At 53.9% G+C, this 23,445-nt stretch overlaps 1 protein-coding gene across 14 annotated transcripts in view; it reads left to right on the forward strand.

The window, feature by feature from the left end:
• IKZF4 (IKAROS family zinc finger 4) overlaps positions 1-23,445 on the forward strand; it is a 40,547-nt gene that overhangs the window by 13,680 nt on the left and 3,422 nt on the right. For 2 of the 14 annotated variants that reach the window (XM_062597393.1, XM_062597400.1), the window contains exons 1-8: positions 1,273-1,432; positions 1,541-1,595; positions 8,176-8,280; positions 13,688-13,948; positions 14,391-14,558; positions 20,750-20,899; positions 21,945-22,076; positions 22,392-23,067. In XM_062597393.1, the coding sequence (XP_062453377.1) occupies positions 1,556-1,595; positions 8,176-8,280; positions 13,688-13,948; positions 14,391-14,558; positions 20,750-20,899; positions 21,945-22,076; positions 22,392-23,067 (1,532 nt within the window). In that variant the 5' untranslated portion in view covers positions 1,273-1,432; positions 1,541-1,555. Of the gene's footprint in view, positions 1-1,272; positions 1,433-1,540; positions 1,596-6,217; positions 6,372-8,175; positions 8,281-9,618; positions 9,697-12,934; positions 12,979-13,580; positions 13,596-13,687; positions 13,949-14,390; positions 14,559-20,749; positions 20,900-21,944; positions 22,077-22,391; positions 23,068-23,417 lie in introns of those variants that run through there. The other 12 variants (XM_062597394.1, XM_062597396.1, XM_062597399.1 and 9 more) reach the window with 11 other exon arrangements.

Genomic DNA, 23,445 nt, shown 5'->3' on the forward strand with positions numbered 1-23,445 from the left:
CGGCGAACGCGGAAGGCTGGCAACATGCCCCGGGACTGGACCGGATTTAAACCGATGCCCAGCTAGGGAAGACGCTGCCTTCTCAAAACCAGCAAGTCCCCCACGTCAGGATTTTAGTTAAGTGGAGCATAGTGAGAGCATTTTTTCTTAATTAGCATAAAGCAAGTAGTCAGATCCGATGGGTTAATAAGCCCAGACTAATACGCCTTGTCCGCATCTGTATTTATCTCGAGCAGTACACTGCCAGGAGCAATACTTGTACAACTTATTTCAGTTCATTCGAGAAGCAGTTATTGTTAAAAATCTGCTTTTAAAAGGAGTGCCGTCAGAAGAGAATGACTGATTTCTTTCAGCTCAGAAAAGGTACCAAAGTCCCCTTAAAAAGTCCCATTTCTTTATCAACTCGCTTCAGTGTCTTGCTCGTTTAAGAAAAGGAGAGAAAAGTTAGTATCGTTACTTCTTTTTGTGTGTGCTCACACTTTGCAAATCACATTTATTTTCCTTTCAAGGAGACGATTCATCTTTACAAATTATTGCTTTTTTTAATTGTTCTCTGCAGCAAACGCTCCGTTTCCGAATGTATCAACTGCCAATTATGGTGTGAATTCTAAACAGCAAAACTCATGTTTTTAGAACTGTACTCGTTTTGCTTTTTAAACAGCAAATGTAATTGACAAATAAAAAGCCATTTGAATGTATAAAATGTTCATTATCTCTGCAGGGTGCCAAGCTGCAAAATATAAGGCAGATTTCCCTTTTATTTTGGTGTGGTCTTTGGAATGGCTGTTGCGAGACTGCTCAGCAGAGCATTGCGTGTTAGCATTCAGTCTCACTGCCCCAAACCCGATTCCTTTCATTGATAAAATGAAGCTAAACGCCGCAGCTGAGCAGTTTCCACGTGCGGGAATGCGGTGCCGGGTGTGCGAGCAGAGGCGGGCGCGGAGGCAGAGGCCGCCGGGGGAAGTGCGCTGCCCGTGCCAGCGCGTGCACACCTCGCTCTCCGGGCTCTCGCGCCGGTGGCTGTTTGTCCGTCTGGAGCAGTGGGGTCTTGGTTGGGTTTTGCCGTGTCGGATGTGCGGGAGAATTGGCAGCTGCTTTTGTCCTGCTTGGCTTTAAGGACTAAAGCTGCTTGACAAGCGGGTTCCCGTGCGAACGCGGCGGAGCTGCGGTGGTGGCGGTCTGCGCACGGAGGCAGGGGTGAAACGCTCCGTGTCTGCTGTGGCCTTAGTCCGCAGCGTTGAACTCCCATAGCCGCGCTGCGGTGACTGCTGGACTGCGGTTGCTGCTAATGTTGGCTTCTGCCCTCCAAGAGGAGGGCCTAGAAAGCATGTCTCTGATGAGAAAGTGTAAGTTTAGTCCCACTGGGGTTGACAATGAAGTCAGTGTTGATGGTTAAGCCCAACACTGCAAAGCAGCTTTCAAGAAACTTGGGGTGAGTAACCTGTCCGTCCCAAGAAGCTGCTCGGTGGTGTTCTTGGAGGAGGAGTGTCCAGGAAGCTTCTCGAGGCTAACTCTGACTGAGCTCTGCTTTCTCTTTCAGCAAAGTACCTTAAAGATGGATATAGAAGACTGTAATGGACGATCTTACATATCTGGTATGTCTGATCTTGATTTTTGTCAGATATTTTGGGTTGCTAACGCTTCAGAGTGCTCAGTGTCTTCCTCTGGGCCTAAGCTGCCCTGTGTTAGGTTACTTAGCCACTTAGCCCCAAGGCTGGGCTGCTGTTGCCCTTGCAGATTGAGCACTGAAGCATGTTTCATTAAGTATCTGAAGAGTGTTAATGCCTGCCATGATAAACAGGTAATTGCCAAAAAAAAAAAAAGGTCTAACTAGGCTGATCCTTGAAAGTTTGCACTGAAGTTTTTGTGCTCGACTGTTCACATGCTGGTCTGTTCAGTGGCTGTCAGTATGCTGGCTCACCAGCTGTAGGTGAGATCTCAAGCTTTGCTGCAAGCTGAAAGGAGAATGTATTTGCTGTGATGCCTGCAGTCCCAGCGCTGCAGCGTCGTGGGGGAGGCTGATCGCTCTGTCGGGACTCCCTGGTTATGCTAATGAAACGAGTGTCTTGTGCTCCCGTTGGTCCTCTTCGTCTTTACAATGAATGCACTATGCCGAAATTGCAACTCCAGAAAAGTGTGATATTTAAGACCCCCACAGGTGATCTCAGCTATGCACCCTGCCAAGCCCAGCACTATTGTTTATTAGTGTATGTTAGGATTAAATCCAGGCTGAGTTCCAAACATAAAACCATGAACCGTCCGCTGGGAGAGGGGGAGACTGAGTGGGACTGACCTAAATGTCAGTGGTGGAAGTTGTTGGTTTACCAGACTACTCGGTAACCAGCAGCATCACATAGATGTGAACTGCAGTGTCGTGGGTCGAAACCATTGAACGCCTCTCACTGTCGCTTCCTGTGTGACCACTTCCAGGAGGGTCCTCCAGGGCACCGGTGGGATTAATAGACTGGTTGGTTGCCTATAGAAACCTGGCTCGTAGCCTGTACAGGTCATACGTGAAAGCTAGTTTGGCGGGATTTGTTCTTATCTCTGGGGAACTGGTGTTTGCAGCATAAAAACACCTCAGTTTGTCTATCTTTGCTCAGGAAAGGAGTTGGACTAGAGTAAGATGTGGTGTAGATGCAGAAGTTACAAAGCCACGTGGGGCTCTTGTGATTAGCTAATCTGGCCTCCAGTATGAGAGACAAGGACGTTTCTGTGTTAGGACCATGAACTGGAAGAGCTGCGGGGTGCTGGAGGTGAATCGTTCAGCAGGGGTGAAGGTCAGAAGTTGAAGAGCGTGGAAAGGGAGAGAGGACCCCGGCTGTTGTGCCTAGCAGTCGCGGTGGTGAGAACTTTGCGCGTTGACAGAGCTGCACAGGTGCCCTTCTGCCATTCCCTTTTGCATAAATCATGTTATATCTTGCCCGTTTTGACAAAGTTCATCCTTGGAGTTATTGTGCCCCCCTTCTTTCTGTGAAGATTTCCTTCGATCCCCGGAGGATCTGTGCTTGGATTAGATTTTTGGCTCTTCTCAAAGCACTGTTCGCGCTGTACTTTGCTGCTTGGGTTTTGGTTGCCAGGATGCCTCCATTAAGTAACAAAATGCTTCCCTGAAGTTGGCTGATCACGTCGTGCCAGGGTGACTGCCTGCTGAAAGCGGCTGCTTTGTTAGTTTAGTTCAGTTTTCTGTTTAGCAGAACTGCATCCTCCCGGCTCTTGCAGCGTCCTCAAACGGAGCTCGAACGCGCGCGAGTGCACTCGGTTCGGAGGTCCATGTTGCCTTACAAGCTGCAGCTTTGCTTTTCCTTTGGGAATTTTTGGGGTGAGCTTTCCCCTTTCCCCACAATCTCTACAGTAGGTCTGTGCTTCCCTGCAGGCATGGAAGTGCTGCAGCTCAAAAGAAGGACCAAAAAGAGGCCCTAGAAAAAGCCCAACTGTTGGTGTAGCCTGAATCCCTCTCCGTGAGCTTGTGAGCTTTAAATGTGGAGATGCTGGGGTCTAAGTCCTAAGTGGCTCCTGGAGTGTAGAGGGAATGGGAATGCTTAAAGAATGGGTGAAAGATGGGAGAGAAGGGAAGGAAAGTGTTAGAAGAGCTGTGCGGACCTTTCTCTGTCAGGGTGGGTTTTTTGCGTCCAGAGAGCACCATTCACCTGCTACAACTTCACCAAAACCATCTTGCTTTCCATCAGGCAAAGTCAAACGCTGAGCTTTATTTTAAACTCTCTCTCTCTCTCTTTTTTTTTTTTTTAATTAAGTGCGATGGAAGTTTGCCCTCAAAGCGCGGGATAAATGCTGTAATAGCTGTGGGAGAGACTGAGCTGTGTGGGAGCGCTTCAGCACTGCTGATTTCCTGATACTTGGGGAATTAAGCCTCTAGGGCTCACTCAGCTCTTGGCCTTGCTGCACAGCCTGCTTTTGTGGGTGTGGGGGGTCAGGGCCATCATAATTAAGATTATTTACTTGATAGAGTCAGGGTCAAGACCTGCCAAATAGCTGCTTTGGGTGCTGATCTGCTGTGGACCTGAAATGACTAGAGGAAATAAACAGCAAAACTCTTGAAACTTGCTTCTGTGAAATATTTTTAATTAAACTGCTTCTTAAATAAAAAAAGAATCCATTTTTGTCACATAGCAAGGTAACCAAAAGCCCGGAAATTCATAAAGAATGTGAAATGCTTTGTCTCCTTTGAATTCTTCGCTGGAAAATAAGTTAGTTTTGAAACAGCTCTGGTGAAGACACGGTTGTTACCACAAAGGGGTTAGGAACAAGGTGGAGGCGGGCAAGACTCCGCTCCATGCTGCGTATCGATTCCTCAGGTGGCATGTCCACAGATTGTAACTCTTTCTATAGGTACTTAACCCGAAAATGAGCATTGTGATCATGCAGATAATGACTTCACGGTTCTTTCTTGTTCGGCAAACGCTCTTGCTGGGGCTGAACGAGGAGGACGGCAGGCTGCTGTCGCCGTCGCGGCCGGGCTCCTCCCCAAGCTGGCGCAGGCGATGCGGATGCAGGGATGCAGGGTTAAATGCTTTCTGTTCCTCGGATAACCGGGCTACAGGCATACGAGTCGTCTCTAGCGTGATGTTCAGATTTCCATTTGTTTTTAGAACAAATGAAATGTGACCCAATATTTCCTGAAATTTGAAATATGAAAGGTTATCAGAGAGGGAAATTGCTAAGAGGCTGTCGAAACCCAGGCGCGGGTCGCTCCCCGAGGTGGGATAGGGCTTCGGTTCTCACTTTCCTTGGCAGGAAACCTGCCCACCCTTGTGGAGCCGTGCGCTTTGCAGGCACGCGTCGGGAGCGGTTGTCCGGGGGTGCTGGTTCTTCCCCTCCGCGCGCAGCAGGAGGGATCCCCAGCCCCTTGCATGGGCAGGGCTCCTCGGAAAGGCGCCGACTGTAGCGTGTGCCCCAGCCGTGGGGCAGCAGGACGCGGGGCTCTCGCCGGAGCTCCGCGCCGCTCCGCGCGGGCTCGACGCCGATCCTTCCCGCGAGAGCGGAGGCCCTTGGCAGCGCGAGGGGAGGTCCTCGCTAGCTCAGCTCGCGCTTGCTTGACTTGTTTGGCGGAAGGCTGGGCACCAGGGAGCTGTGTGGCCGGGTGCGTCCTTGGAGAGTCCTGCTCGCCGGGAGCCCCGGGGTCCTTTGGCGTAAAAGGCTCCAGAAGGTGAGGTTGGTCAATGCGGGAATTGAGCTCTGAACTGAAAACGGGATGCTGTGCCGTCGCCTGTCTGCTTGAAGGGACCAAGGAGAAACTAATTTTTTTCTCCTTAATGTCTGATTTAGCTTCTAGTTTAAGGGTTTTAACCTTTCTCCCATTCATCAGAGATAGGCAGCAGCTGGAAACAGGTTGTAAAACACTGCATCAGCGTTCTTCATGCTGTTAATCACTTTGATGCTTTGTTAGTGCATCATGATCTTATGATCAAGGTTAAACCAGACCTGGAATCAGGAGGATCCTCTGTGTAGGATAGGAGTTGTGCTCCAAGACAAACTCACCTGGAAATGCCTGAAGAAATTCCTTGCAATTCCAGCATGAGGCCATGGTCTCTTGTGATCTCTTCCTGGGGCATGTCATAGTTGTGGGGTTCAGCTGTTTGATATGGCTAAACTTTGGGGTAGGAAGTGCCAGGAAACATTTTGGGATGTGTGAAGTGGCTCTCTTCTGGACTGAGCATCTGCTCCAGAGCTGCCTGGAAGTGTGGAGGACCGGATTCAGTGGCCTTCCGTCCTCCTCAATGCACTCTCTGAGCCCAAGGGTTAGCTGGGGTGATTTTTGCCCCCTTTCTGAAGCTGGTGACCAAGACTTCAGTGTCCCCTCCCCTTCTCAGTGCAGGAGGGTCAGAGCCCAAATGATCCGTTGCTGACCGCTTGAATGGGAGCGTGGGCTCGAATTAGGAGTGATGCTGTTCTTCGTTTGATTATCAGGACTTCTCATTCCCACTGGTATTTTGGGTCTGGCACCTGGTTCCTGCTTTTGTCCCCAGCCTGCCGGGCCCCGGCAGCCTGCAGCACGCTCCGGGTGCGCGGAGCTCTGCCTCGACCCCCTGCCGCCGTCCCGCGGCTCCTGTCCCGCGGCCGCTCCCTCCTCTCCCCTGTTAGAGCTGGGCTCGGGGCTGCCGGTGAGGCGGGAGCCTTGCACCGCTGCAGGAGGCAGCGCTGCAGCCTGGCTTCCAGCTCGCCGTGCTGCTTGACTGTAAAATGACGGTCGTTTCTCTCACTTCCAGGAATCTGTTCTTCCTGGAAGGTGAGTGGCTGAGTTCACCCTACCAGTGAAATGCAGACATGCACACACAGCCTGTATTCCAGTGCTGTTTCCAAGGAGTTGGCTGTGATAACACTCCAGGGTATCTTCAGCAAGGTAGAATAATGTAAGTTAAACAGGAGGGTGTGTGTGTGGGGGGATGCTGAAATGACTCCTTGCCGTTTCTGCTCGCTCTTTACGTGGGGTGTCATTGGAAACACAGAGGAGAAGAGGTGCAGGGGGGTATTTAATGTGTCGGATAGAGAGACCGACTCTGGATGGTGATTTATGGGTGTGTAAAATCGCTTGTGCTGGGCAGGGAGGAGAGGGAAGGGAAGGACCTGGCCCTGCGAGATGCCCCTGCAATTACCTAAGGCGAATGCTGGCAAGGCAGGACACAGCTTGTGATGTGCGGTACCGAGTCCCTCTGAGAGGTGGCTGTGTCTCTGCCTCCCCCCAAGAAGCGGCTGTTCAGTTCTCAGGCTGCAGGACCTGCATCCCTGCATCCGCAGAGTTCGCTCCCGCCGGGACCCCGTGGTGGGGCGGGCGCTTTTCTCTGTGGGGCTTGTTTTCTCTTTAACCTCTTGTAGCCAAGAGCTCGTCTCCGTTCTCTGCGGTGCGTGGCTGGTAATGCGTGTAGGCTTCGCATGACTCAAGCTTGCTGGCAGCAGCCTGTCAACCTCGCCTCGGTACGGGGAGGGAAGAGGGAGAGAGGGAAGGATCCTCTAAGTCCCTTCCACTGTGACCCCAGGAGGAAAAAAATCTCTTTAAAATGTTGCCATGGGGACTTGGAAAGGGCGAGGGTACTGCTGGGATGTCCCGGCTTCGTCTCAGTTGAGCGGTGATTTAGAATATGCTGCCTCACTTAGGGCATTTACCGCCAACGATTCCCATGCCCAGCAAGGCTGGTGAGCTCAGCGTCCCGGTAGCCATCAGACAATGGGATGGACTGGGCTCGGAGAGCATGGAGAGGAGAGTTTCTCCAGATGCAAGTATTTAGAAATAACGTTACCAGCTGTGCTAGAGGAGTTTGTGGAGCTTCTGCACTTCTCATCATGAAACTCTTTGCAGTCTCTGTGCAGCATCGCGGAGAAGCGGCTGCCGCAAGCTGCTGCCCGGCAGCTCTGTGCGCCGGGGGGGACGGTGCGGCTCGGCTGGGGTTTTTCTGCGCTCGGGCGATCAGCGGGTCTCGTCAGAACAGAAACCTGGCGATGCGCTGTTGGTCCTGGAAGGGGGAAGAAATGAGCCTAACCTGCTGTGCAAATGAGTTAGGCTCACGACGACCTGGTCTTACCCTTGAGCGGGCATCTGTACTGCTGAAATCAGTCTGCTGTGCGTGGGGAAGGCCCTGTGTTCAGGGGCTGCGGATGCCTGGCCTCGGGTTCAGTTTCCCGGGAAAACTAGTATCTGCTTGGGAAGTGCCCCAGGCCCCCAGAGCGCTGTTTTGCAGAGCGAGTCCGTTTGCTGGGCAGAGCCCTAGGCGCGTCCTCGCAGACGGAGGCGCGGGGCGTTTCAGCGGGGCACGCGGGGAGCGTGGTCTGGCTCCTCACCTGCTGGCACGCCTCCGTGCGCGGTGCCAGGCAGAGCTTCCGCGGAGCCCTTGGCACGGTTTGCAGTCCTCTGCTCCCTGCTGCAGATGCCTCTTCAGGGCAGTCAGGAAAGCAAAGCCTGGTGCTGCCATCAGCACGTTGTTGGCTCACAGCTGTTGCTTTTGAGGCAGTAACGGTTGGAAAACTGTGTTCTGGAATGAGTCTAGCTCTGGTCTGACCTCTGGGTAGGAACAGCCCCTTAAGGGTCCATCAGCAGCCCCTTTCCAAAGAAGAGGAGAGGGATCTGCTGGGCGGAGGATTCGGCTGAGTGAAGCCAATGCCAGCCAGTGGCAGCTGTGCTTCAGGCCTAACTCGCTGGTGTTTCCCTCCTGGTTTCCACAGGTAGTGGGGATTCCTCTCTGGAGAAGGAGTTCAGCTCGGCAATCGTGGGACCCACGGTGAGCACACCCAACAGCCAGCACTCCTCCCCGAGCCGCTCGCTCAGTGGTGAGTACGCTGCCTTAACTGAAAGCAGCGCTTAGATCCGCCTGTTTTGTCCCCAAACCCTGCACCCTCTCAGGCATGACATAAATTTTCACTTGCTGCTGTGACAGATTTCTTTCCAAATCTGACTGTTTGTTCTCTAACCGAAGAGGATAAAATCTCTGCTTTGGTCTCCGAGTGGAGCAGCTGCCAGGTTACTTATCCTGGACACTGGACACCTGACTGCTGCCGAGGCTGGAGTTTTGGGGTCGATTGTGGCAGTGCCAGGGACTTGTGGCCTTTCTGCCCTGTGTAGTTGTGAATTTCAAGCAGCTGCATGTGTCAGACTGTTAATGATCACAGCTTGGAAGGGGCAACAAAGCTGTTGGTTGCTTTGGAATAAGTTATGTATTACACCAGTCTAGATGGCTAAGTGGGAAATTGAAAAGCCTCTGCACATCCTCTCCCCCTGGTAGCTGGGACAGGCTGGAGCCTGCGGCACATGCAGCATATCACGGGGCAGCAGCCCTTCGCCTCTGCGTGAGACTGTTGGGAGGTTATTTCTGTGGCTGTGGTAGATTCTGAGAGTTCTTGCGTGTGCTGAAATGCACCAAGAGTATTTCTGCCTCCACCTGGGGATGTGTCTAGCCATTCTGCCGCAAAGTAAGTGCTTCAAAGAGCTAGAGTCCACCTGAAACAAGATCTCTGCGAGAGAACATGACTCTGGACTGCCCTCGGGACAGTGTTACAGCTGGTGGATGCCTGGAGCCTACCGAGCTGTCCTTCACATCCCGGCTTGCTGAGCAGGTCGCAGAGAGCCTGGGAGTCCGGGGTGTCAAATAGTGTCTGAACAAAAGAGCAGCGAGCAGAGCGGGGAGGACGCAGGAGCTGTTGCACGTCAGTGGTTCAGACTGGGTGACCCTTCGTGTGACCAAAGGAAGGAGCTGCGTCACTCCTGCATCTCTGTCCCCTCTTTTCAGCCGTGGTGTACGATGAAGCTGGCCCCAGACAGTGGTCCCAGAGCACCTCAGTCGTGTGTGACACTGCTCATGGAGATGCTGAGCTCCATTTTCAGTTTCATTACTGCCACAGGGTGACTGGAAAACACCATCTCCCAGCCTCAGCTTAGCCAGATTATGCCATTTTTCTCCTGTCCACAAGTTTGTGCATAACATGAAACTTTTCAGCTCCTTCCCTGCCTCTTGACTGAATTCTCTCTTTCTGTGTTTAAGTGAATGAAACTGCTTTTTAGATTATATTTAAGAACCTGCACCAGTAAAATGGGCAGGTCTAATTTGAAAGCTGTCACAGTTTGTTACTAGTCACGACGTGCAGTCCAGTCCCATTACTCCCTGTGGTGATTGATGAGAAATGCAACGTTTCACTTGTGCACTGAAAAGTGGCATGACCCTAGATGAGTTTAGCAAGGCTGATGTAGACGTAAGTTGTAGAGATGCTATTTACATCACAGTCTTGGGCCAGTAGTCAAGATTTCCTGGGTCCTATATATTGCTAAACGGTGTTGACACATGAGAAGAAGTAGTGCTGAGATAAGATAGTTGGCAAGACCCACTTTGAATTGTGCTCTCTGCAGTCAAGAGCTGACACTTGGGCCATCTCTACCAGATTAACTCAACAAATATATAAAAGATTGGTTGGCATTGCTCTGATCCTCCCTCTCTACCACCTTTTAGCATATAATTGCTATTGCTTTTCCATAGCAAAGAAACTCCTCCATAATTTATCCATGTGTGCTTCCAGCAGTTAGTTCATTGGGACACCTCTGGTCAGGTCCTGGCATTTGAAGGTCGCTTTTTGTGAACCAGGATAAAATAAACCCCCAAAATTACATTTTCAGAGGGGGTAATATTATGAATTAGCTCAGTTCCCATTTTTCCTTTTATTGCTTGCTGTTTATTTTATACTTGCCCTATAAAATTGCTTAGAAGAGCTGCAAAGAAATGGAATCTTAGATTTTTGCAAAGGACAGTTCTGAGACATAACACGGCTTTTTCACTTGATCATAAGCAAAAGAAATTGAGCACGTGGACTGGCTGAAAGGACAATAAAGATCTCTTCCCCTTTAACAGCAGGATGCTAGTGATGGTATTGCCTCTGATCTGACTTGACTTCACAGCTGGTTCATCCAGCAAGCATTGTGCCCCAGAGGAGCAAGAATATTATATAACCTGTTCTGCCAGCAGAGACTTCCTCCAGTGAGACCGGACTCTGCATTGGTTCTGAAAGGAGAATTACAGAACAATAGTTGGCCTCCCTTCTATGCCCAGGAAAAAAAATAAGTCCCCAGGGGAATGGGAAAAAAAGAAAATCAAAGTGCAGCAAACGTCAACTCGTCCAGGCAGCTCCTGCCACCGAGAGAGGAGCTTTTCACTTCATGTTTGTGCACAGAAGCATCCGTTTGTGCTGGGTCTTCTGGATGCTCCCAGCAGAGCATGGTGGCACCAACAAATAAATAAATAAAGTTCTGCTTTTTCCCCAAGAATGCTTCTGTTGCAGAGTCTCCTCCGGTCTGCAGCCAGCAGTGGCTTTGGCCGATGGCTCAGCAGACAGTCTGAAAGTGCCTCCGATTGCCAAAGCCTGGGTGTATGCATAGTTCACGTTGCTGAGAGTCTCTTTGGGAATGCAACATTGTCTGCTATAATAATCCAGGAAGGGAAGGAGGGGAGTGAAAGCCAGTATTCCTGGGTTCTTCACCCTGCAATAAACTTAACACGAGCTCAGATGAATCACTCCCATGCTTTTTAATCCGCAGTTACAAAGCAAGGCTGTACCCAGCCTTTGAGGAAGAGCCAGAGCCCTTCTGCCTGTCACGTTAAAGGCAGCGTAAAAGAGATCTTTTCCTCTCAAAGTGTGTGGCTTGGCTTTCTTCTCCGGGGTTTCATGTCCGCCTTTCCTGATGGAAGCAGGAGGTGCAGCCTCCCCAGAACTGAAACGTCTTCTGCTGCCACCATCTCCGCTCTCTGGTGTTCATACATCCTCCTTGCCCGGTAATCAACCCGCAGCCTTCCTGCTCACGCACCGGAACGGATCATCCCTGCTTCGGCTGTACGTTGAACTTGCGTTATAGTTTGTTCAGAAAGCCCTTAGGCTTTAAAGGTCAAATCCCCTTGATCATATGGTATCCAGGATGTTACCAAGGTTTTCTTCGGTCTCTGCGGCTGATGCGCTTCTATCTTCAGAGTGTCACAAACATGAAGCGAACCTCCCATGTCCCCTGAAGAGTGGGTAAGAATTCGCTCTCTTTCACAAAGAGATGAGTTGAACAAGCCCCAGGGGTCGAGTCAACATCAGATCTGGACGCTTCTGGGATTTCTGTGTGGTTATGTTCAGTCTGCTTAGTTCTCACGCCTGTCTCCACAAGGCAACTTGGACTCTGTAATCTCCTACCCTCCAGGCAGCAGCAAAGTCTCCTTTGTGTATATAAAGTTCAGTTTCCTCCAGCCCCCACAGTTCTCCTCTTAAGGGATTGAGAAGAGCCTCCTGCTTTAAATGGAAGAAATAAGAATCTGATATTTAAAGGGATTCTGTAAATATTTTGTTTAAGTCTGTGGGCTCAGTGAACTGCCATGTGAGTGACCTGGATTCGGTTTTTCTCCTTCGTCAGCCTGCTGCAGCCTGCCGGGACCAGCGCTGCAGGAACAGGTAGCGGATGCGATCCGTGGCGAAGCGGCCGTCCCTGGCTGAAGCGTGCGGGCAGTCTCCCGAGGGGATTCCCTCTGGTTCTCGGCTGCTGGCGATTGGTTAAAGCAGAAGGAAACTTTCCAATGTGATCGTTTAAAGACTTGCTCTCCAAACCGGCGGCTTTGCGCCGAGGCTGAGGATGTCCCAGTGGCAGCTCTCTCTCGAGCAGAGGGCGCAGCTGGCCTCACGAGGTGGGATAACTGCGCCGCAGCTTGGCCAAGCCGTCCTGGGCAGGAAGCGCAAAGCATCTGGATAGACAAGTTCATCAGGAGCTAGGTGGAGGGAGGAGAGGGAGAGGTTGCGCTCTCCTTCCCTCTCCGAGTCCCCGTAAAGCTGCGACTTGCTCTCGCCGGAATAAGCGGAGCGACTGCTGTCCAGTTGCCGTGTCGTCTTAGGGCCTGTTTGATTTGTGGCATTCCACAGATCATTAGAATAGCGAGGAATGTAGGTCACGGCTGGCGCATCCGTTCGCCTCTCCAGCCTCAGCTCGTGATGCTGCGAAAGGAGAGAAAGGTAGCAAGCGGGGAGGGGGCGAGCAGCCCGCCGGGCGCCTGGCGGCGCAGGCCGGGGGGGGCCGGGGCAGGAGCCCGGGGGGCTTCGCCGCACGCGCAGCGCCCTCCGCCCGGACCTCCGCTGTCCCGGCCCCGCAGGCGCCTTTCGCGTGGGAGGTGCTGCAGAGAAAAAGGTGTTGAGCATAGCCTCTCGTGGCGGCTTTCGTGTGCCTTTTTAGCACGGCTTCTCTGGATCTCCTGCCTTCTCTTGGCATCAGTGTCCTGCTGTTGCCTGGCTCGGAAGCGCTGCATGGCTGTGGCTCCGGAAGGGCTCCTCAGCCCACCGCTCGAGCACCTTTCCCTGGTGGTGGCGTCACTCACCTCCATTTCTTCAGATCGTCACGCGAGCTTTCTTGGCGTTTGGGGTTCCCAAACGCTGCCCCGCAGGTGTCTGCGTGTTCGTGTCCTTCCTGCGTGTGTGTGTTTCCAGGCAGTCGCCGTGAGTCTTGCAGTCTCGCTCGGCTGCCACGTAACTATTGCAACCTTCTTATGTGTTTGAGGGAACTTGATGAGGCAAAAAGCTCCCTGCAGGGAGCTTGGGTCCAAGCCGGGACATCCACAGGCTGCCCAGCGAGGCAGTAATCAGCATGCCTGGAGCAGGAGTGGTTATTTTCAGGCCGCACCATCCTTTTTTCTTCCTTGTGTGTGTGTTTAAATAGTTGATGGATCCCAGGTCTTCTAGCATAGATGAAAACTTGCAGTGAAGCAATGTTTTCTCTAGTGAGCTGAGATTTACTGACTCTATCTAAAAAGACTCATATTAGGCGCTTTGTGCCAATTGATTTTGAGTCTTTACTGATTCAGAGAGTCAAACTGGTGTCTTCTGCTTCCTCTAAAGTCCTTTCATCGCATGAATGTTTTTTTTCCCCTCTGTCGTTGAATCCAGGGAACAAAATGTTCTTTCTTCAGCTGGTCGCCTTACAAGGCAGAATCCAAAGCAGTAATCTTTGGGGTGTACAAACAAGCCATCCAGCCTGTAACCTCTTGTGATCTGTGTTTGATGTCTGTTCTTAAGTAATTAAGAAATTAAGATGTACATTTATCACAAACAGATCACTTAATGCATCAGTAATACTTCTTTTGGGAGTAAGTCTTTCCTAAACTGTGCTCCAAACTTCTTTAACTTAAGATTTTTTTTGCCTCCATTGACTATTTTTATCCTTTCTGCTTCCTTGCAGCAAACTCTATCAAAGTGGAGATGTACAGTGATGAGGAAGCCAGCCGGTTGCTGTCACAGGATGACCGGATGCTCGAGAAGGAGGACAGCGTGATCGTGGAGGACTCGCTCTCAGAGCCCCTGGGCTACTGTGATGGGACGGGACAGGAGCCACACTCCCCCGGGGGCATTCGGCTACCCAACGGCAAGCTGAAATGTGACATCTGCGGGATGGTGTGCATCGGCCCCAACGTGCTCATGGTGCACAAACGCAGCCACACTGGTGAGTAGGCAGCCCGGAGGTTGCCGTCACTGTTGGCTATCTTAGCAGGGATGGGATGAGCTTGAGTGGGCTGAGGGAAGTGAATTTCTGAAGCAAGGTTGCAAGTGTGTTTCAGCTAGGTGTGCACGGATGCTGCGCTCAGGACGGTGGAGCAGATCCAAGATCTGCTGATCGCTGCTGGAAGTTTGAGAGGAAAAGTACCAGAAAGTGTGTGGCTGACCTTTTCTTACTGTCCTATATTTCAATAGGCAGCAGGTTTATAACTCACCAGGACAGAGGTCATTTCCAGAGCATTGTCTTTGGTGGTTACCCTAGAGCTTTCCTTCTCAGTGTATTTAGAGTGTCTGAACCCATGAGTGTTGCTGGTCTCCCGGCTGTTGATCTGAGAGCAGGCTTGGAGAACGCATTTAAGCTGGAGTTTGACATGCTGCATCTGTTGCAGGAGAAAGGCCTTTCCATTGCAACCAGTGCGGCGCCTCCTTCACCCAGAAGGGAAACCTCCTGCGTCACATCAAATTGCACTCTGGCGAGAAGCCCTTCAAATGTCCCTTCTGCAACTACGCCTGCCGCAGGAGGGACGCGCTCACTGGCCACCTGCGAACACACTCAGGTGGGTAGCTCCGGCCTGCAGCAAGAGCAGCCCTGCCGTCCACGGACCAGGAGACTTGGTGGGGAGGAGGAGGAGGCAGGAGAGAATGCATGGATATGGGACAAAACCAGGGAGTTGTGCCCAGCTTCCCAAAGCACCAGCCGTGATCACAAAGTTGACAGCTGCCGGGCTTGTTCTCCCTTCGGCTCCTGGTTTGCTGCAGTCGCTGCAGCTCTGTCGTGGTGCTGAGCAGATCTGCCATGGGCAGAGCATGTGCGTGCAGGAGGTCGTATCGGTGTCTTGCTGATGGTCTGGGAACAGCACTGACTGGAGCAGCGTCTGCTGGGCTTTGTGCCACTGTGTTTCTGTAGTTTCTTGGGGTATTGCATCTCTTTATTAAAGATAAATGTGTAATAGATTTTATTGAGGCAAGATAGGTCCCACCCTTGGGTGTGCCCCGCTCCAATGAAAAAGAGCGCTGAGGGGTTTTGTTTGTGTGTTGTTTTGATATTGTCCTTTTTAAATATGACATTTGAGATGTGGTTTTTACCCTCCGGTTCCGTGATGTAACAGCTGGCTGGGGCCATGGGTGGGAGTGAAAGACGCCAGCCAGCCCCCTGCTCTGTGATCGTTTTCCCTTGATTTGCCTACCAGAGGGTTTCTGCGGTGCTGCTGGGGCTTTTAAGGTTCGTGCAGATGGGTTTGAACACCTGTGACTCTCCTCTCTAACCTTTTGAGTGCCTCATGGAAATGAGAGTCTTGTGCGCTTCCTCTAAGGAGGAAAACCTGTCCTCTGAAGAGACTGCTCAGGTCACAGCCTTGCCCAGGGGCCTTCCCGCCGCCGCTCGGAAAGCCGGCTTGCCCCTCGCCGCCTGGGCTGAGAGTCCTGACCATCTCCGAGGTTCGGCCCTGTGCCCTTGTCAGCCAGAGGGTCAGGGCTGACGCTCCCGTCTTGCTGTGGCCGAATCTTCCCGCTTCCCCGTTTTCTGTGGGAGTTTGTCGTTAACCCCCTGCGCCTCTGAGACTTTCCTGGAAGCTGCAGCGAGAAAATCTGGGCAGTTTAAGCTCTAAGAGCCAGGTATCGAGCCTGCAAACTGGCCTGTGTGTTTTCATCTGTGTTTTGCATGTCATGTTGCGGTGCAAGGAGGTTTGGGGCATTGCAGGAGCTTTCGCTTTGGTTGTGTTTTGTCTCTGGACATCCCTGCTGCAAAGGGAACAAGCTGCTGCTCAGTACAAAACTTTTTTGGCCCCTTGGCTGTCTGGTTTTCTAGCCTGGCCAGATTTGGCAGTGGATGGTGTTTTTGATAGTAAGGTGATCAAAAAACAGTCCGTTTCACCCCAGGGAAGGAAGTGAGGTTAGTGGCTTAGGGCTTTGCCAGTTAAAGGGGAGAGCTGCCAAAGAAAGCCGTTCCCCAGACTTTTTCCTTATCTCTGAGGGGGGGGGAAAGAAAGAAAGAAAAGAAATAAGCCAGCGGTCGGGGGCAGAAACCCTCCTGTCGTTGACTCCAGCGAGAGCCGCGCGTGCCTGCGTCTCTCCCGCCCCGCGCGGAGGCCGAGCAGCAGCAGGCTCCAGCGCCGGCTCCCCGCGAGCGGCTCCTGCGAGCGGCCGACCGCGGCGCCTCGAGGCCGCCGGCTCTCCTGAAGAGCCCTTCGGTCTGGAGCGATCAGCATCATCCGTCGTCCTCCCCTGCTGCCCTCCGGCTCCTCCCGGTCGTTGAGGGCGGCGGCGGCGAGCCGGCTCCCGGCCGCGCTCCATCTTGGGCAGCGCTGCGGCGGCTCGGGGAGGAGTTTCCGAGGCCGCCGCGCCGAGGGCTGCGGCACCCGTCCGCTGGGAGCTCGCCTCGCGGGCGGCGCAGCCCCCGCGCCCTCCGAGGCACCGCCAGCCTGGGGGTTTTGGAGCCCGGGGTCGGCCCAGCGCCGCTGTCTGATCCGGGCTCGGAGCGGCCCCTCGGCGTCCGACGCGCCCGCTCCACGGCGGCAGCTCTCCCTGCCCCGACGCCAGCCCACGGCGTAGCCGGGAAGCCGGAGCGGTCCTCGTCCTTCCGAAAAGTCTGCTGTGTCTGGAGCGGAGATCCCACCAGGAAGGTCTCCGTCCCTGGCTCGGCTCTGTTCTTACCTGCCCGCTGCCTCCTCCGGGGCCCGGAGCCGGTTGCTCCGGGTGCCGGCTTTACGCGAAACGCGCCCGAGCCCCGTCCGGGGACCCGGCGTGCCGCGGGCGGACGCGCGGGGTGCAGCAAGGGCGCGTGCTGCGTGTCGCCCGCGGCGGCGCGCCCCGAGGCCGGCGTGACCCTGCTCGGGGCTTGCCTCCTGCTCCTGGGGGCTTCCTCCTGATCGACGTGTGCCGGGGGCTTCTAATGAGGGGCAGGGACCTGGCCCTGTCCAGACCGCTCGGATGCCAGGTCGTCCCACGGCTCCTTAGTCATGGCTCCTCCTGAGCACAGACCTTACTGCTACGCTGCGTTGATGGTCCTTCTGGCTTGGCTGCAGCCCTTGCTCCGCACTGAGAGCATCTCCTGTCGGTGGTGCTTTCCCCTGCCAGCTACAGGCACGTTTTCAAAGGAAAAGCAAATAAAACCCTCAGTGAGCCCGTGGGTTCAAACCCCAGCTTCGTGCCCAGGCTCCGGCTGCGCCCACCCGGCCCGTTCGCCCCCGGCGCTGCGCCGCCGCCTCCACGTCGCCCGGCACACCGAGGGTTGCCTTGAGTGCTTAAGAGACGCAGAAATGGGACAAGTCCTTTCAAAGTATCAAACAAAAATTAATCTTTATGGGAGCTAATTATTAAGAAACCCTTCGTTTAATGCGGATTTCATAGGCGAAAGTCTTGTGGTTACCCTGCCTGGGTAGAAGGCAGCTGGGCTCGGCTTTCCCTCCCTCTCCCTTAACTAGAGGCATGTGCGTTTCATGCCATTCCCACGAGGGACATGGAGGCTTTCATCTTGGAAGATGTGCTGTCCAAAAAAAAGTGAGGTATTAAAATCCAGATCAAACAGGCTGCATTGCTCTGAAATGGATGAGAAGCTGCAGCCTCCGCGCGGGACGCCAAGATGAGCCACCCAGCCCCTGGGACCGCCGTCCCTTCCAGGCCTTGCCGCTTCCCAGCCCAGGAAATAAATGAACCTGGAGCCTGTGTGCAGAGGGAACATTTCTGTTTGTTGTAGTCTGTCAAAAAAAAAAACTTCTCTCCATGGGGAGTGGGCCAGGAGGAAGCAGCCGTGCCAGCTCTGTGACGGGCAGAGCTGCGCAGCAGCCTCGGCTCTGCAGGTGGGCCCTTTGCTGCCGTGGTGCATGGGCCGTGGGGCGGCTTGGGCCACGTGTCCCTGCAGAGCGGCTCCAGCACGGTCGGACGGTTGCCGAGTCCAGAGCCAGGATCCTGGGGGCAAGCTCCCCCCACGGAGGCAAGAACTGCAGGACATCGACCACGGAGCTTCCTGGCCCCAGCTTAGAGAGAAAGGCCAGGTCCCAGCGTGGCGATCAGGAGAGCTTAATGAAGCACGAACGAACGCAGAGTTTTGGGTTGCTTTTTGTCTTTAGGAGTAACAAAAACGAGCCATTTAGGGAACTCTTAGCTTAAAAGCTGAGCAAGTGATAGAGATTAATGAGATATAATGAAATTGGGAGACAAGGCTCTAGCATCTACATTGCTACATTTGAGGAATAAATTCCTAACGCACATTTTTGTGTTCATACTTGGAGACTAGTGGAATCCTCGCCTCCCCTGAGGCTGGAATAAACCAATAGTCAGCTGCTTTGTGACAATAATGCTGCATGGGGAGGGCTGGGAGGAGAGACTCGCACTTGTCATCAGCTCCTCTGAATCGATCTCTAACCCGGAGCTGCCGTGGGGAAATAGATGGTTGCTCCCGAACGCCAGCGTCGGCCTGTGGTTTGGCTGGGCTGCAGGGCTGAAATCAGGCAGGGATCCGCTGCTGTAACAGGAGCTCGTTTTCTCCTTTCCCGCTGCTGGTTTTGGCTCCTGCGGTCGTGTTCAGGCCGGATTTGGTACTTTCCACCTTGGATCTGCCGCACAACTGTCTTTTGCCTGGAGATGAGGGAGACTTGGTCCAGGAGAAAATTACTGGTCACAGTGGCCGTAAGGAGCTGGAAGAATGATTTGGTGTGAACTGGGTGTTCTGCTCACACAAGTGCTGACCTGTGATACAGAGATGAGCACTGGGATTAGGTGAACTCAGGATTTTAGCGCGTGGCACTGTGCTTGGTCTTTCGGCATGTCCCGTCCAGAGGAGGATGCGTCGCAGCACAGTGCGTTCCCTGAATGATAATTCACCTACAACCTGAAAACGTATTTTTGAGAAGCAGTTAAAGGTTAAACCACAAGCGACAAAAACAACCCTTTAAATCTGACAGGAACAGAAAAAGTCTGGTCCAAGCAAGTCTTGAGCGCGGCGGTCTCGGCAAAGAGCACGCTCCTCCCCGAGACGGGCGAATGCGGTGCAGACGGCTTTCGCACTGACTAATGCGCGTTCCTGCGCTTCCGACGCAGAGGGCGAAGCGCTCCGGCTTCGAGCAAAATCGGCCGTTATCGGGCCGTTGCTCCGCCGCGAGTGAAAAACGGCCTCCCTGCCCACGGCGCGGCGTCGGAGGGGACGGACGCAGCTCCCCGCGGCCGCGCGGTTTCGGGATGTCCCTCCCCGGCGAGCTCCAGGCTGGGCTGACGGGCCCACGCGGGGTTCGGCTACGGGGCTCCGCTCCTTTCCGTCCTGCCCCAGTGCCCAAAAAGCAGTGAAATGGCCCGGAGAATCCCCTCAACCCCCTGCACTCGCCTCTTTTCCCCAATTAACCTCTTCCCTCCTGCCCAGCCTCCTCCAGAAGGGATGCAGCACGATGGGACCCAGCGGCTGCAGCCCGGCCCCTGGCGCTCGTGTCCCTTGGGCCCCCTCCGTTATTAAGGGCTTTCCCCATACAGGATGTCGGCTTGTCCGGTGCTGCAGCGCGCTCGATGAGCAATAACGCCGCGATCGGAGCAAAACCCCCCACGTCAGCGTTTGCGTTTCCCCCTCTTCTGCGCAGACAGCCACCTCCCGTCAGGATGGAAACTGCGCGGGGTTTTCAAGATACCATCTCCCCTCGGGAGGTGTCATGATTTTTCGCTTTAAGTAGTCTTGTTGGTTAAAACACACCGATAATGAATTTGAGTGCGCAGCCTGCCGCGGGGAGCAGCGCCGGGGTCCGCAGCGTGCTGTGCCTGCGCGCCTTCGTCTGGCGGCTGCCGTCCGGCGGGGCTGCGCACCAACCTTGGGTGACTTCAGCGATTTTCCGCCAGAAGTGAGAAAACAGGGAGAGAGGAGAGCAAAAACGTGACTGACGATGGTCTTATCGTGGATCTTGGAGCGTGTGCACTCCATGCAGCAGCCAAGTGCTGGCCAAACCACTGAAGGCTTTGCAGAAAATAGGGGGCTGAGAAATGCTTAGAAATGTTTAAAAAATCTGGGGAATTTGCAGCGTGCTCCAGCTGCCTTTCTTAAGTATTGCCCCTGCCATCAGGGCTGCCTGGTGCTGCAGACCTGCCGTGTTCGTGGGGAAGCGCAGGATGTGTGGATGGGCAGCTGCTAGGAACTAATGTCGCTGAGAGTGGCAGAGCATGGGTAAAAGCCAGGTCAGAGATGTTTTGTAACGACATTCAGCCACATTATGGTTTATTTGCATAACCTTCAATCTTTTAAAATCTAAGGGCATCCAGAGAACAGCAGTTAAGGGAGCAGATCGGAGCCGGTGGGTGCGAGCTGCTGGGGTGTGCAGGAGCCCTGGTTGGGTATACAGCAGTCAGGAGAACCACTGAGTTAGAAGCTGAGAATTGGAAGTTTGGGGTCTTGTTCTCCACTCTGGAGCCTGTTGATTTAAATGTGCTCTAGAGCCAGTTCACCGCACTCCAGATTTACAGCGTTTACAGAACATTTTCTACTAAGGTACCAAAACGCACAAGATTTGGTGCTTGGAAGAAGGTTCTTACTATGCAGCACATCTAGGTGGTTAGATGTGCCGACAGGCTCGCAGCAAGGGTCGCTGCCCTGCTGCAACGCGCCACGTTACAGCCGCTGCTGCCTTGCCAGCACCAGATGGGCCTTGCTGCTTTCCTCTCTCATTGACTCTTCCTCGATTCCAGCCCTTTCCCAGGCTTTTTCAGGAGGGCTGCGGGTGGCTGTATTGCAGTGTATCTGTTCTTATGGCCAGGATCTTGTTTTCATGTTTTGCAGTCTCCTCCCCCACAGTCGGCAAGCCCTACAAGTGCAACTACTGCGGCCGGAGCTACAAGCAGCAGAGCACGCTGGAGGAGCACAAGGAGCGGTGCCACAACTACCTGCAGAGTCTGAACACTGAACCGCAGTCGCTGGCCAGCCAGCAAGGTCAGTGCCGTGGGCAGCTGGCGGGTGAGTCGCGGGACGCGAGGGTCCCCACGTCCTCCTGGCTCTGGGACGACTTGAGGGGTAACGATGGGGTAGGAAACTGGGACGTGGTTTCGCCTTCCAGCCCTGCTGCCAACTGGTGGGGCTGAGCTTTGGGCACGTCCTTGCCTTCAGAAAAGAGGGGTGAGCCCCGAAGCTCTCCCATGCCCCGGTGATCCTGGGATGAAAGGTGCTATGCCTGTGTGTTTGGTTAATGCCGCAAACCTGTGGAAGTGCAAAGTGTTACCTCAATCACTCTTCTCCGTGCCGCTTTTCAAAGTGCCTTGCATTGAAACACATCCATGTCCTATAATCCTAGTTCAAGACCTACTGGGCGTGTTTTCCATAAATAATGGAACACAATTATGCCACTGTGATTTAGGGGATTTAACCTTGTGGGTAGGTGTCTGCAAACAGACAAGGGGTGACTTGGAAGCACATTCTCTTTCCTCCTTGGAGCCTGGAGATAGACCTCCTGTGTTTGCTACATTGGCAAAGAACCAAACCCTAGGTGTTTCTGGCTCCTCAGCCTTTGGAGTCAGAGTGAGACCTGATCCTCCTACAGTCATTGGTATTTACAGTGAGGTTAGTTAGTTACAGGCTGTACAGGGACTTTAACCAGTTGTTCTGTAACCTCCTGGGCACAGGGACAGCAGAGTTGCCCTCACCAGCAGCAATGTGGGGCAGATCTCTTCGGGCTGGGGTTGAGAGCCAGCAATGAAAGTGAGGGTGCTTCAAGCCATCGAAGCTGGTTCCTCTTCCCCAAAGTGCCAGGAATGGGCCCAGCTTGACAGAGAAGGGAGGTGAGCGGCTGCTGGTGCTTCCCTACGATCGATTCACCTCCAGCCCTGGACCTGGGAGCCTTTCTGGAGGTCTGTCCCGACTGCCCCAGCTAGAAGAGGGCAGGAGCAGCATGCCTCAAGCGCTGGCCGCACAGTCTCTGGCCTGGGTCGCAGAGTGCCTGTCGCTCGGTTGCTGGCTGAACGGGTTTCCCTTGTCTTGCCAGGTGACGAGATGCGAGACTTGGAGATAGTGCCGGACTCTCTGCTTCACCCCTCCTCCGATCGGCCGACGTTTATTGACCGGCTGGCGAACAGCCTCACCAAACGGAAACGATCGACACCTCAGAAATTCGTGGGTAAGGGGATGGCCCCTTGCTTCCCGGGCAGACAGGAGAGAGGAGGGTGAGGAGGAGCCCCCGGTTGCTGGAGCAGGGCTTGAGCGCCTGGCCAGGACCCCTGAGAGTGAGACTCTGCACTTACGAATGCCACCAGTGTTTGCATAGCGCCTTTCATCCGCACGATCCCTGCGCGGGGGGGCTTCCCCGGGCTCGCGTGGGGCAGGTCTTGCATGCGGTGCCAGGAGGGAGAAGGACCTGGCAGGTCACTAAAACCAGGCCTCTGAGCAGCGCACGGGGGTGCTGCCGTCCTGATGCCGATCTCCCTCCATGCAGGGGAGAAGCAGATGCGATTCACCCTCTCAGACCTCCCCTTCGACGTGAACTCTGGCTTCGAGAAGGACGTGGAGATGGTCTCGGCCCACCACCCCCTCGACCCCTCGTACGGCAGCTCCTTGTCACTGATGGGAGGAGAACACCTTCGCCCCCTCCGGCTCCCCCCCACAAACTGCATCTCCGAAGTCACCCCCGTGATCAGCTCCGTCTACACCCAAATCCAGCCCCTGCCGGGCCGGCTGGAGATCCCAGGAGGCCGCGAAGCCGCCGAAGCACACGAGGACGTTCCGGACGGGGTGCAGGTGGTGTACCGGGGCCGGGAGCAGGGCGTATCGCCAAGCAACGGCTGCCAGGACTCCACGGACACGGAGAGCAACCACGAAGAGCGGACCTCGCAGCTGCCGGCGGGGAACTGCGCCAGCAGCCGCCAGAGCCCAGCCTACGCCAAAGAGGACCCCAAGCTGCAGGAGGGCCCCCCGGCCGCCCGCTCCACGCCCAGCTCAGCCAAAGAAGCCCTGCGCGTGGTCAACGAGGACGGGGAGCAGATCAGGGCCTTCAAGTGCGAGCACTGCCGCATCCTTTTCCTGGACCACGTCATGTTCACCATCCACATGGGCTGCCACGGCTTCAGAGACCCTTTCGAATGCAACATCTGTGGCTACCACAGCCAGGATCGGTACGAGTTCTCCTCCCACATAGTGCGGGGCGAGCATAAAGTCGGCTAAACCCCCCTCTTCCTCCCCCTGTCCCCCCACCCCACCTGCCCTCGACTCTTCCTCTGTCTCTAGCTCAGCCCCTCCACCCTTAGGGCATGGAACTGTTGTTTTTTCTTTTATACTCCTTTGCACTGACTTTGGCTACAAAAATATTTAAAAAAAATTCAATAACTAAAAAAAAACCAACCCCGAAGAGGGGGAGCTCTTAACAATTTGCCTTTTTATAAATGGAGTTATTTAAATATTAACAGACTTTTTTGTGCTTTCTCCCCCTCTCTCACCTCCCCCCGTTATTTATTAAGCTTTTTAGTTTCTCTTTTTTATAACTCTTTTTTTCC

This window comes from Rhea pennata, chromosome 29, assembly GCF_028389875.1.
Source record: "Rhea pennata isolate bPtePen1 chromosome 29, bPtePen1.pri, whole genome shotgun sequence".
NCBI lineage: Eukaryota > Metazoa > Chordata > Aves > Rheiformes > Rheidae > Rhea > Rhea pennata.